This window comes from Aulonocara stuartgranti, assembly GCF_965226115.1.
Source record: "Aulonocara stuartgranti genome assembly, chromosome: 23".
Classification (NCBI taxonomy): Eukaryota; Metazoa; Chordata; class Actinopteri; order Cichliformes; family Cichlidae; genus Aulonocara; species Aulonocara stuartgranti.
The window spans coordinates 52,341,309-52,353,582 of record NC_138958.1 but is presented as its reverse complement, the minus strand read 5'-3'; the positions used below and the strand labels follow the sequence as shown (position 1 = coordinate 52,353,582).

The following is a 12,274-nucleotide window of genomic DNA, read 5'->3' as shown; positions in this document are numbered from 1 at the left end:
CCAGCCGTGACAGTAACGCCACGAGTCCCAATGATCCACTTTGATTAGAAATGTTCCTAAATGAGAGTGATGACCAGAGGTAGTGTAGTCGCCATAATAAGAGATGCTCCAATTCCCCAAATACTGAGGAAAGGAGCTTTGGTGCTTCCTATATCAGCTCTGTTGGAGCAGCATACACTGGGCCATCTTTTCTTAATAGAGAGGAGAAAATGCTGTCCCATGATTCACTGGGACAGACCCTCCGGTCATTCATGAAAACAACAACATAATAAGCAAAGTTGTGCAGATCATGTAAATGTTCATTATAAATGCATATTTGCATTCAGTTCAATTAGTGAGAATTGTGTGATTATCATAAATTAATTTTTACCTCAGGTCTCGTGGGGTAAGTGATGGATGGAGGGAATTTTACTGCGTCACAGAAATCCTAAACAAGGAGGAAGGAAGACATTCCACTAGATCAAAGCAGTTAAATAAGTAATCAGGACATTTACATATAATATTTAAATATTAACAAAAATTCCCACCCGTGGGATTAATAAAGGTATCTTATCTTAAAATAACATGCATTTGATTTTATAGGCTAAAGGGCAGGATCTACTGTGCTATAATTTATATATTATGATGCAGTCAGTTTGCAGCAATAACTCGCATTCTGCCAAGAGCAGCAAAAACTAGTGGCTCAAAAAACTGCAGCCCTGAGCAGGGAGAGTCTCGTCCCATCCAAAATCAGTGTAAGCTCAGGCTTCACGCACGTTTGCCTCTTAAAACAGTGAGGCAGTTCAAAGGAGCCTGAAGGGAAATCAATGTGGTTTTGATGGAAATCTCTGACAACTGTTTATTATTACAAACTGCAATGTGTGTGAAAGCAGACCTAACATCATTTGCCATCAGATCCAATCCAATCCAATTTTATTTATAAAGCACTTCAAAATACCCAGCACAGGAACAAAGTGCTGTACAGAAAATAAGTTAAAACAATAGAATAACAAAAAACAGCAAATTAAATAAATAAAACACATAAGACATAAAATTAAAACAGCCCTATGTTAAAGCAAAAACAAGATAAAACAGCATCGAATCACCTAAAAACAACTAAAATAAAAATAAAAAACCAACATCTCACGTGGTGTCAAAGGCCAAGGTAAAGAGGCGGGTTTTCAAGAGTGACTTAAAAACAGATAAAGAAGAGGCCTGTCTAATCTCTAAAGGAAGCTCGTTCCACCGTTTGGGAGCTGTTACAGCAAAAGCACGATCTCCTCTAAGTTTACGCCCAGTCCTGGGTATCTTCAGGAGCAGCTGATCAGCTGACCTGAGAGAGCGGGTGGGTGTATAAGGCTGTAGCAGCTCAGAGAGATAAGATGGAGCTAGGCCATGGAGAGCTTTAAAAGTAAATAAAAGAATTTTAAAATGAATCCTAAAAGAAATGGGCAGCCAGTGAAGTGAAGCTAAAACAGGGGAAATGTGCTCAAACTTTCGAGTGCCAGTTAAAAGACGAGCTGCGGCATTTTGCACCCTCTGTAGATGACTAATATATAATGCACTGACCCCAATATAAAGTGCATTACAGTAATCCAGCCGAGTGCTAACAAAGGCGTGGATCACTGTCTCAAAGTGCTGCTGTGAAAGAATTGGCTTTATTTTTGCCAGCTGCCTGAGGTGAAAGAAGCTAGATTTTACCACGGCCTTAATTTGATTATCAAACTTTAGATCACAGTCCACTTTGACCCCCAGGTTTGTGACAGTTGGCTTAACATACTGTGCCAGGGAATCTACATACACATTGGGGGTCTCAGTGGGGCTACCAAAAACCATCACCTCAGTCTTTTTATCATTGAATTTTAAAAAGTTAACAGACATCCAAGCCTTAATGTCATCGAGACACTGAAGTAATGGCTGTGTAAGGTATCTGCCTTTTTTCTTTAGAGGGACATAGATCTGACAGTCATCAGCATAAAAGTGGAAAGCAATGCCGTGCTTTCTCAGTACAGAACCAAGAGGAAGCAGATATAAAGAGAAGAGGAGGGGGCCTAGAACTGAGCCCTGTGGGACACCACACAAGAGGGGAGCGGAGGACGACGCATAGTCACCAAGGCTGACACAAAAAGTTCGCCCCGTCAAGTAGGACCTGAACCACTCCAGTGCTGTGCCCCTAATGCCCACCCAGTGCTCCAAACGAGAGAATAAAATGGCATAATCCACGGTATCAAACGCAGCTGTCAAATCTAAAAGCACAAGAACAACACAGTCCCCAGCATCAGTCGCTAAAAATATGTCATTAAAAACTTTTAAAAGGGCTGATTCAGTGCTATGAAAGGGTTTAAAACCAGATTGGAAAACCTCTAAAACATTTTGCTTTTCCAGGAAGGCCATTATTTGGCTGTAAACTACCTTTTCAAGAATTTTGGAAAGAAAAGGTAGTTTGGAGATAGGCCTGTAATTTGCAAGAACCATAGGATCAAGAGCAGGTTTTTTAATCAGGGGTTTGACTACTGCATGTTTAAAATCTTTAGGGACAACACCTGACATCAGACTATGGTTTACCAGCTCAAGCACCAAAGGACCAACTGTAGGTAACACCTCTTTTAAAAGTCGAGGAGGGACAGCATCATTTGGAGACCCTGCAGGCTTAAGATGACCAACAGTCTCCTTTAAAAAGGATAGAGTCACAGGCTCAAACCTGTCAAAGACAGCAGAGCAGGAAACAGAGACTGAGAGGTCGTGAGCATGAGGAGAGATTTGAGCCCTTGTGGAGGAGACCTTCTCGATAAAAAAGTGTAAAAAATTTTCACAGGCTTCTGATGAGGGCTCAATACAGTCAGTATATGGTGCATTAAGAACAGAGTTAATAGTATTAAATAAAACACGTGGGTTATGGCAGTTTGACAAAATAATGTCAGATAAGTGTTTTCTTTTGGCATCTTTTACAGTTCTTTGATATCGACGCCAACAGTCCTTCAGCATCTGGAATGACACTTGTAGTTTGTCCTTTTTCCACTTGCGCTCAGCTCGACGGCAGTCACGTCTGACAGCTCGGGTCAAGTCGTTCAGCCAGGGCTCAGATTTAGTTTTAGGCAGTCTGGATTTTAATGGAGCCACAGTGTCCAAAGCAGTCCGACAGGTAGAATAAAACCATGAGCTCAGTTCCTCAGTCTGGCTGCATAAAAAATCCGGGATCTTACAGATCTGGTCAAAGACTGTTGAAAAGTGTTCAGCAGTGGAGGAGTTAAAAACACGACAGCGCTGAGCAGCAGCGCGAGTTTTAACTGAGGCACAGGCAAGAGGAACTTCAAACAACACAGGACTGTGGTCAGAAAACACAGCATCACAAATCAGATGACGAGACGTTCCAGTTACTTAGTAGCACATTATCACATGGAGATTAATCGAACGCACTAACACGGATTCATTCATAGGACATTTCACTTGTATTCGTTACAGATTCTTCAGCCAGACGTGGCTTGCTGTGTGCGCTCTTCACACCTCACTTCCTCACCCTGCGCACAGAGTGATTTAGGACAGAGAGTTTTGGCACTGCGCTCACAGCTTAAGTGCCAATTATGCAATCGTTTTAAAAACATCTGCCACTCCTTAAAAATCTCGAAATCTTTATTCTAAAAATGATCAATATTGTTTTTTCTTATCCAAGTAACCTGCAAAGATCAACAGGGTAAGAACACGTTGGTGAAGCATTTCTACAATTTCGTTGGCACATGTTCAATGACAACAAAGGTCTATTCTATTCTATTCTATTCTATTCCATGTGCATGTTGTCACCCATCTTCTCCATACTGTAGTTTCCACACGGCGAGCACGCAACATCACGCATCACGTCAGGTTGTTGTTGTCAGAGGACCGTCCTTTCCTCAGTCAGTGTTCAGGACTGTGTGTCTTCATGCGGGAACATTTATCTTTAATGTGTGGCTTTATCCAAACTGCTATAAATGTATTGTTGTTATTTATTGTTGTTGTTGTTGTTGTTACTGGTCTCCATCCTCTAACAGAGGAGTTTTAGTAGCAAATAACTTTTGCCTTTGAGTTTTACTTCTAACCTGCAGATAAATGAACAGAGTTCGAGTATCCGCACATTTGCTCCTGCAGACAGACGGAAGTGTTACTCACCTGCTGAATGACAGACGGTGATCCGGAGCGCAGGCTGTACTGTTGCTCTGTGGGACGCTTCTCAAATCTTGCAAAGTTGTTTGAGCTCCTGCTGTGAAGCCAGAATCACGCGAGAAGTGGGGGCTACTCTGTTTTTCTGTTTAGCTTTAGTAAATAGAAGTACTTCCTGTCATGAATTTCAAAACAAAACTCCACAGTCAGACCAAGGAAAACAATGGAGAAAACGTAATTAAAAATTCGCCCATCATATTTGACTAAGCCTGCACCACCTGTCTTTGATGCTCAGCTCAGGGTTACACTGCTGCTCACAGTACAAACTACTGACAAATATGTGACCGATATGAGTCATGAATCAGGCCACTTTTTAGCCCTTTTTCGATTTAAGTCATTCAAGAACGTGATTATGATCCTGTCTTATTTCACCACCTCGGTGATTATTTATTGTACTTTTCTTTCTTTCAGAAGTGTCACTGACAGCACCAATGTCTCAAACCTACACACATACACAGAGATGGTACAAAGAAAATGAAGTGTTTATGTAGCACCCTTCTACTCTGCTTGAGCATTCAAAGCACTTTATACATCATGCCTCATTCACCCAATAGTGATGGGATTTCCGGCTCTTTTTAGAGAACCGGCTCTTTCAGCTCCCAACCGGATCTTCAGGTTGTTTTGTTGCTTTAATTAATTTATTATTAACAATAATATAAAATTATGCACAAAATGAATTACTAATGTAAAAAAACGTGGTTTTATTTATATATGTTTATATATAAATATATGCGGTGGCCCCTAGAGACAAAGCACGTACAAACTCCAAAACACATTTCTAGCGTTAACTGAACTTCCAAACAGAGCTACCTAGATCACTTAAATTACACAGTTGAAAGCAGGTGTGTATTGTTTGTGTGTTTATACACAAGCACTCATATATATTCAAATAATTTAAAAAAAAGTTCATTTACCTGTTACTACCACACACCACATCCGGTCGTTGGTAGTGATGTTCGATTCGTCAACGAATCGTTCAATACTCGAGAATCACTTTACTGACTCGTGAATCATGATTCACAAGCCCAACTGACTCACTGACTCATCCCTGTTGCTGTTAGCAAACTAATTCCATTATCGTAAGCATAAGCGAATCACTCAGGACTCACTCACCCCCTCCCTCCTGGCTCACAGCTTCTTCTTCTTCTTGGTTGGCAGCCAATGTTAAGGCGCATTACCGCCCCCTGGCTCACAGCGCAGTGGACATTTAGATGAGAAAATATATATTTGACACACTTAAGGAAAATACTAATAAAATACAAATAAACAAAATAAATGTTTATTAAGCAATTTTGATAGGAAATTGCTTAATTTTAGAAATGTTTTTGCTTTTTTTCTCTATAAAATAGTTTTGGTTTTTTTTTTATCATTCATCTTAGCAGTGGGATTTACATGAAAAGGGAAACAAATTAAGTTTGAGTGAAAATGTAAAATTTTTGCACTCTCTGGTCGACTGACTCAGTGAATCAAATGACTCAAAAAACCCGATTCACTTTGGTGAGTGACTCATTAACACTTGATTCAGTAAAAAGAATCAAATTTACCATCACTAGTCGTTGGTACTTGCTGGCTTGTGTAGCCACTAGGTAACAAAAGCTCAACACTGCCCCCTAGCATCCTGGAGCACTTCTGTTGTGTTTTGTACGCGTTTTGGAGTTTTTATGTGTTTTGGAGTTTTTACGTGCTTTGTCTCTCTAAATATACTTTTATTTTTTTCACTCCACATAAAATGTAATAAATAAATCATATAATAGAAAAACCAACTATTCACATTTCAACTTTTAACTATTTAAATTTTCAGCTTTTTCCTTTTAAACAAATTTAAAGTGAAACAACACAAAACACTGCAAACCACAACACAATTAAATATAAATGAAAATATGAAAACTAAAAGAAGATGCATATTCTCTGTCATATGGACCTGCATGAATAAACTTTCTGAATCCTTTATCATCTGCAACTGAAAATAGTTGTGGATGATTACTATACCTTTCTAATGTGACGTTGTTGTCCCTGCTCTCGCTCTCTCTCTCCCGCTCTGTTCCGGACGATCTGATTTCCTCGTGTCAGCATTGTTCCCACATCATCATAATTAATGTTGTTCCAGGTTCAACATTGCAAGTGACCAATCACCTTCTTGTGACGTCATTCCTTTGCGACTTCGAAATACCCGCCTTCGATTATTTCGAAATACAAGTGAAGAAGCGAAAAACCGCCGCCTGTCCGCCGAATTTGAAGTCAATTCGCCTGTCCGCCGAATTTGAAGTCAATTTAGGATACTTTCCTTTAATAAACGGTAAGCATTATACATATGTTCCTCACTTGGCTTGCTGTTTGTTTGCTAGCGATAGGCTACTTGACGACAGCATTAGCTAACCAGTGTTCTCTAGACCAGCGTTCCCCAACTTTTTGGGTGTTTCGTGGCCCGGGGGTTGGGTCAGGCAAAATTGCAGTAGCTCCCCTGATCATTTTACAAACATAAGTGAAGAGAATCTGGACTAAAAGGCCTAGACTTATGGTTGTGTGCTGAATCTATGAATCAAACTATCACCTGGAAACATAATTAACTGGTCCATAGCTGTGAAACTGGACATGAGTTCTTGATTCTATGGAGATTAACAGTAATCCAGAAATTTACAAATTTGTCCCAGGGACATCGCGTAGATGTTGTCCCAGGGACATCGCGTAGATGTTGTCCCAGGGACATTGTGTAAATGTTGTCCCTGGGACATCATGTAGAAGTTGCCCTGGGACATCGTGTAAATGTTGTCCCTGGGACATCGTGTAAATATTGTCCCTGGGACATCGTGTAAATGTTGTCCCTGGGACATCGTGTAGATGTTGTCCCTGGGACATCGTGTAGATGTTGTCCCTGGGACATCGTGTGATAGCTTGTAAATAATGGAATGAAAATTATTGATTGTTATTAACTTGTGAAAAAGAAGTGTAACAAATCCACATGTTATGTTCTTACACCCTTACAGAAACTGTGACTCCTTCACAATGTCAGGTAAATGTCAACTCATGTTGAATAATCAACCAATCAAGCCTTTTATTATCACATGCAATGTTACACGTACAACTGCAATGAAAATTTCACCCCCTTCTGACCATACATATATTGCTTAAACATCACATTGGGAAGACAGGTCGGAAACAGTTAGGAAGGTCAGAAAACAATTTAATTAATAGATGAGGGGAGAGGAGGAGAAAAAAGAACTACAACCAGACAAAGCTCCTAGAAGACTGAAATGGATGATGGTTGCAGCATGCAAAAAGAAAATGATATCTGTTGACTACAGCATATGCTTTCTCACAGATTACCTTGTGGGAGTAGCTGGACCAAACTCTATTGGTATTTCAAGTTTGAAATCCCTGTTTGACCAGACTAACATTTCAGATGAGGTACCTCTTGACATAAAAATCCTTTTATGTTGTCATAAAACTAATGTTAAATTCTGCTTTAAATACACTTTATTGTACAATTTACTTAATGAATCGTGTTCCTTAGTTCTGTTTTTATTTATATGTATTTATTTATTTGTTTTATAAGGTAATAGATGGCCTAATCTATTTGCAGTGTGAGGTATGTTGAAAAGCTTGTTTGATCATAATGACATAGCATGTTTACGTTTTTTGTAATGTATTTGAAAACATAGGTGTATTTATGTTATTTTTATAGAATTTCCCTCACATTTATCCAATACCAAGCCAAATCACTGGAAAAATTTTGGATGGGTCCACAAGAGCACAAAGTGCATACTTTTTGAAGGTATGACTTGGACTGTGGTAACTATGTTCTTATCACAAAGGGTTTATAAGTTGCCACTATAAACAAACAGCATTTTCCAAAATTGAAGCCTTGTCAGAAGAACCTGAAAAACACCTTTCTGAAACCTTTTCTGTGTAAAGACTTGTTCAAAAGCAATGCACACAGATTAAAACATTTCTGTCTTGGCCAACTGATAAAGAACACCAAAAATTTAGTGGTGCGTGTTGAGTCTGTGGTCTTGATTTGTTTTGTACACACTATAGAAATTAATTAATGTAAACCAAAAATGACACTTTCTATATGTTTGTGTATCTGCAGAATTAATTACAAGTCTCACCTGACAAGCTTTTGCAGTTTTGCAGTGTCATTCTTGACAGAAAAACATACTTGTCACATTCTTTTTATTTCCAGAAAAACATCTTTCAGATGTATGAGAAATTGATTGGAGCCTGTCTGGAAAACGGCAGCCACTGGACCTTGTTTGTAAGTTGCACAGATTTTGCACTCTCTCTAGTGCATGATACTTTTCAGTGTCCCTCATTAGGAAAGCTCAAGGCCCAAGCCTACCATATCCATCTTTTTACAAAACAGTTTTGTGACATACCCAAGAGGACCATAGTCTATATGAATTCATTTGGCGAGTCGGAGGTCAGAAAAAGTGCGGTGTTGAAAAACTGGAGGTAATTAATTAACATATTTAACATAACATATTTAATTTAATTGAAATCATTACCGAACGTGGTTATTGATTTCTCTATATGCTTTTTATTTGTAATAACTGCGATTTCTCAGCTCATTTGCTTCAGCAAGAGGCTGCGCTGGAGAGTGGACCTTGTCACATGTGAGCCACCCACATCAACAGGATGGGAACTCATGTGGAGTGCATGTCATAATGGTACTGAAAACTATAGCTTTAACCTATATAAGTAATGTTTACATTTTTGCCTATTCAGTTTTTAAAGCCTTAGAGGCAGGATGGTAAAATCTCAATTTTTTTTGTAGATTGAACCATTTCAGCAGTAATGCTTTGCTTTGGTTGCTCTGTTTTTTTTTTTTCTCGGGGGGGGTTAAAAACAAACAAACATTTCTTTGTTAATCTAATTCTTTTTGTTCTTTTTTTTTTTTTTTTTCTTCGTCAATTATTAGTTTGCCCAATCTCTCATTGACGGTAAAACACAAGTGGAGGAGTACAACACTGAAATCACAAAGCTCAGGTCCCGACTTTGCCACTACTTATTTTCCTCAATAGGTAAAGATAAAATTAGCTGCCTTCTTTTTCTCTAACATTGGAAAATGTAACTTGTACTTAAACAAATTATATTTTGCAGATCGAACTAGGAAGTGCAGTCAGTGCTGGTGTGTGATTGCAGCCAAAGACCGGGTACACTATGACATGTCCTTAGCCATATAGATTGTTTATATAATGGACTTTGTTCATTTGTTTTTTGTTTGTTTATTTCTTCTTCTTCTTTTTTTTTTTAATTCACAGGTGCAGTGCCAGAAATGTGGTGCATACAAGCACATGCGTTGTTCAAAGTCTGTTTGTGGCATCTGTATCTTCTGTGAGAGTAAGTCACAATATAACTAAACAATGTCCAAAAATGTTTAAAGTGAATTTTTTTTTCGTAATTTTGCCTTTGCACACCAGGACTGTGTAATTAAAGTGGACGTTTCAAGATCCAGTTTTTACACAAAACTATTTTAGACATAACTGTGTCGTATTGTGGGGATTTCTCTTCACAATTAAATTGATATAGTGCTGTTTATATCATTCTTCTTTATGTAACAGCACAGTGCAGCACAGCAGAGGGAAAGGAGTTGTGCAGCATAGTGGGTGGCTATACAGGAGGAGCAATAGAAGTAGCCAGTGAAGAATGTCATCAGGGAAAGCATCAGGCAGCGAATGACAAAGGAAAAGTTCCTAAGGGAGAGAACATCTGCAGCAAATCGACAAGTAACAGTGAGATAGGAGGACTGACAGTCAGAGATGAAGGTACACAGACTGAAGACAAAGAAAAAGAAACAGAAGCGCAGAATCAACGCAGAGAACATGTCAGTTCATGTTTTCAGAGGTTTGATTGGGGTAGATATACATTTCGTGATTTTGATGTCACCTGAAATAAATCCGGGTTACTCGTATCAATGAAGTGACAATGTGGCTGGAAATTGTGCATTTGCTGCAACATATACACAATTACACCATGTAAACAAAAGCATTTAACTTTGTGCGCGTGTGTGTGTCTCTCTCTGCTCTTTTGGTGTTTGCACTTTTTCTTTTTTAGGGCCGTAAAGCCAAACTGCCCGCAATGATTCTTGACAGGCCTAAGAAGGCCAAAACTAAAGTAACAGTGTTTAGTGTTCTGAGTGAAGAGGAGGCTGGGGAGCTAGCCCTCGGGTTTGCCGGAAGATTGGCCTGCGATGTCACAACAGACATGGTCTGTAAAGGCATCGACCATTCAAGTGCTGATATGACAAAGTAAGTTAGTAAAACAATATGAAAGTTGTATCTTTTTTGGTATTATTTGTCATTTCCCCGTATTTGGGTTATTGGTGTAACATTGTTAATCTTACTTTCTAATAACAGACAGACTCTTCTCAAAATCCAACACAATCTTAAACATGAGCTGACTGATTCCTCAACCTTCAGTTTGCTGACACACACCTTTGGCCCCGCTGCACTGGATTCTGTCATTTCATTCCTGTGTGAAAAACTTGATCTTGTCTCTTAAATAATGAAACCTTTTGTGACTTTTGTTTGTTCTGTAAATCAGAATCTTGAAAATTGTTCATTGTTGTTCTAAGTTTGTGTTAACTATTTGGCAAAAATGATTGGTTCCTAATCCAAACAGCATAATGACTGTTCTAACACATATCTTAAAAATGCTACAAAGAAAGAAAATTATCACATATGTTTCAATATGAATGTAATTGTGTCACACTCGGTTTGTAGTAGCTTTCCTGTTTTATTTTGAGTTTTGGTATGTTTACACTGTTATTTTTATTTCCCGTGTGTTCGTCTTCCCTTATTAGTTTTACTGTATTTAATTAGTCTGATTTAATAACTTATAATTATTTACTTTCCAGTGTGTATATATGCTCCTCGTTTGGATTATTGTTTGTTTGAGTTCTGCCTGTCTTTTCTATTAAAGATTTGGACTTTTGGACTATTAGTGGACCTCGTAGGTTTTTATTCTGTTCAATTGGTAATTGACTGGGTTTAATTTAGTGGCCTGGAAAACAGGCCGGAGGGGTCTGGTCATTTTAACCCCCTAAGACCCGAAATCTTCCATGGCATGCATTTTTAATTTCTCTTTGATATTTGGGCCGATTGGAACCCGATGAATGTAAAAAGAAAGAATTACCAGGTTTTGTTTTTTTTACCTAATTTTTGTTTCTGAGAAAAATGAGAGCCACATATGAGGACATTCATTTGAAATTTCGATAGAACAGTTGCAGTATAATGTCCTCATAACTGTATATCAGGCACTTGTTGATCAAGATTTAGTATTTTGGTCTAAATAACCCAAAATGTGATGTCCACATGTGTGGACGCCAGGCTGGAGTAAAGTGTTAGAGCTATTTATACCTATGTAAAATTTTATACACTGGTTTTTACCTGTCTTGTTTCAGAAAGGTTTAAAAGGGTAATGTCCACAGTTTATTTGTTTATTTATTTGTTTGAATTCAACATATTTTATTAAAGTAATTGAGCTTGAACACAGAAAAAACTGAATCAAATAATCATAAAATCAAATCACTTGCACTATACTGAAGTCTAATCTACTCTGAGCTAATGCCGGTTTCCAACACTAATGATCGGGTGAAGGAGAGAGATGAGGGTGTGCACGGCCACTGGTGCTCTTATCCCTGTTCTTTGTGATACAATCCAACAGGAAAGCAGTCAAACCCTTGGACATTAGCCAAGTTAACGTTCACAAATATATACACACAGAGGAACTCTGAGCCCCAATGTCAGCATTAGCACAAACATGCCACTTCATACCAAATCTCAGTGTGAGGTCAGGTGTTAGTCTCATTCCATTATTCTGGCTATATTTTCTTACTCATTACTATTAAACTTATACTTAAGACTAACTATTAACAAAATCACACCCCAATAACTCTGTTATTACACTTTGTATTTAATCATAAAAAGGCTGGATGTTGAAACCTTTTACTTCTATTTTGTATGAGCCAGGATTCTCAACAGCTGATACTCTGTCCAAAAAGTGACAGGTATCGTTTTATGGAGCAAAAAACTTAAGAGCGCATATTTTATAAATAATACCAACAATTACAAATGCAGACCTTTAATAGTAATAAGTAATC

General features: G+C 38.3%; 1 protein-coding gene and 1 long non-coding RNA gene across 3 annotated transcripts; one reads left to right on the top strand and one right to left on the bottom strand.

Annotated features, from left to right (window-relative positions):
- Positions 1 to 370: 370 nt before the first annotated feature.
- LOC309701354 lies at positions 371 to 6,234 on the bottom strand. The gene is made up of 3 exons (XR_014274953.1): positions 6,163 to 6,234; positions 4,123 to 4,288; positions 371 to 427 (listed from the first exon to the last, which is right to left on the bottom strand). It is a non-coding gene; the product is annotated as an uncharacterized lncRNA (long non-coding RNA).
- Positions 6,223 to 11,115, top strand: LOC309701352 (uncharacterized protein). Of its 2 annotated transcripts, XM_082525482.1 has the most exons (14): positions 6,223 to 6,469; positions 7,158 to 7,183; positions 7,493 to 7,578; positions 7,727 to 7,759; positions 7,856 to 7,945; positions 8,357 to 8,428; positions 8,537 to 8,625; positions 8,738 to 8,840; positions 9,092 to 9,194; positions 9,274 to 9,326; positions 9,435 to 9,513; positions 9,735 to 10,028; positions 10,228 to 10,421; positions 10,530 to 11,115. In XM_082525482.1, the coding sequence occupies exons 2-13, from the start codon at positions 7,177 to 7,179 to the stop codon at positions 10,233 to 10,235; spliced, it is 1,017 nt and encodes a 338-aa protein (XP_082381608.1). In that variant the 5' UTR covers positions 6,223 to 6,469; positions 7,158 to 7,176; the 3' UTR covers positions 10,236 to 10,421; positions 10,530 to 11,115. The 2 variants fall into 2 exon arrangements, with proteins under 2 accessions (XP_082381608.1, XP_082381609.1); XM_082525483.1 differs by lacking the exon at positions 9,735 to 10,028.
- Positions 11,116 to 12,274: the final 1,159 nt, after the last annotated feature.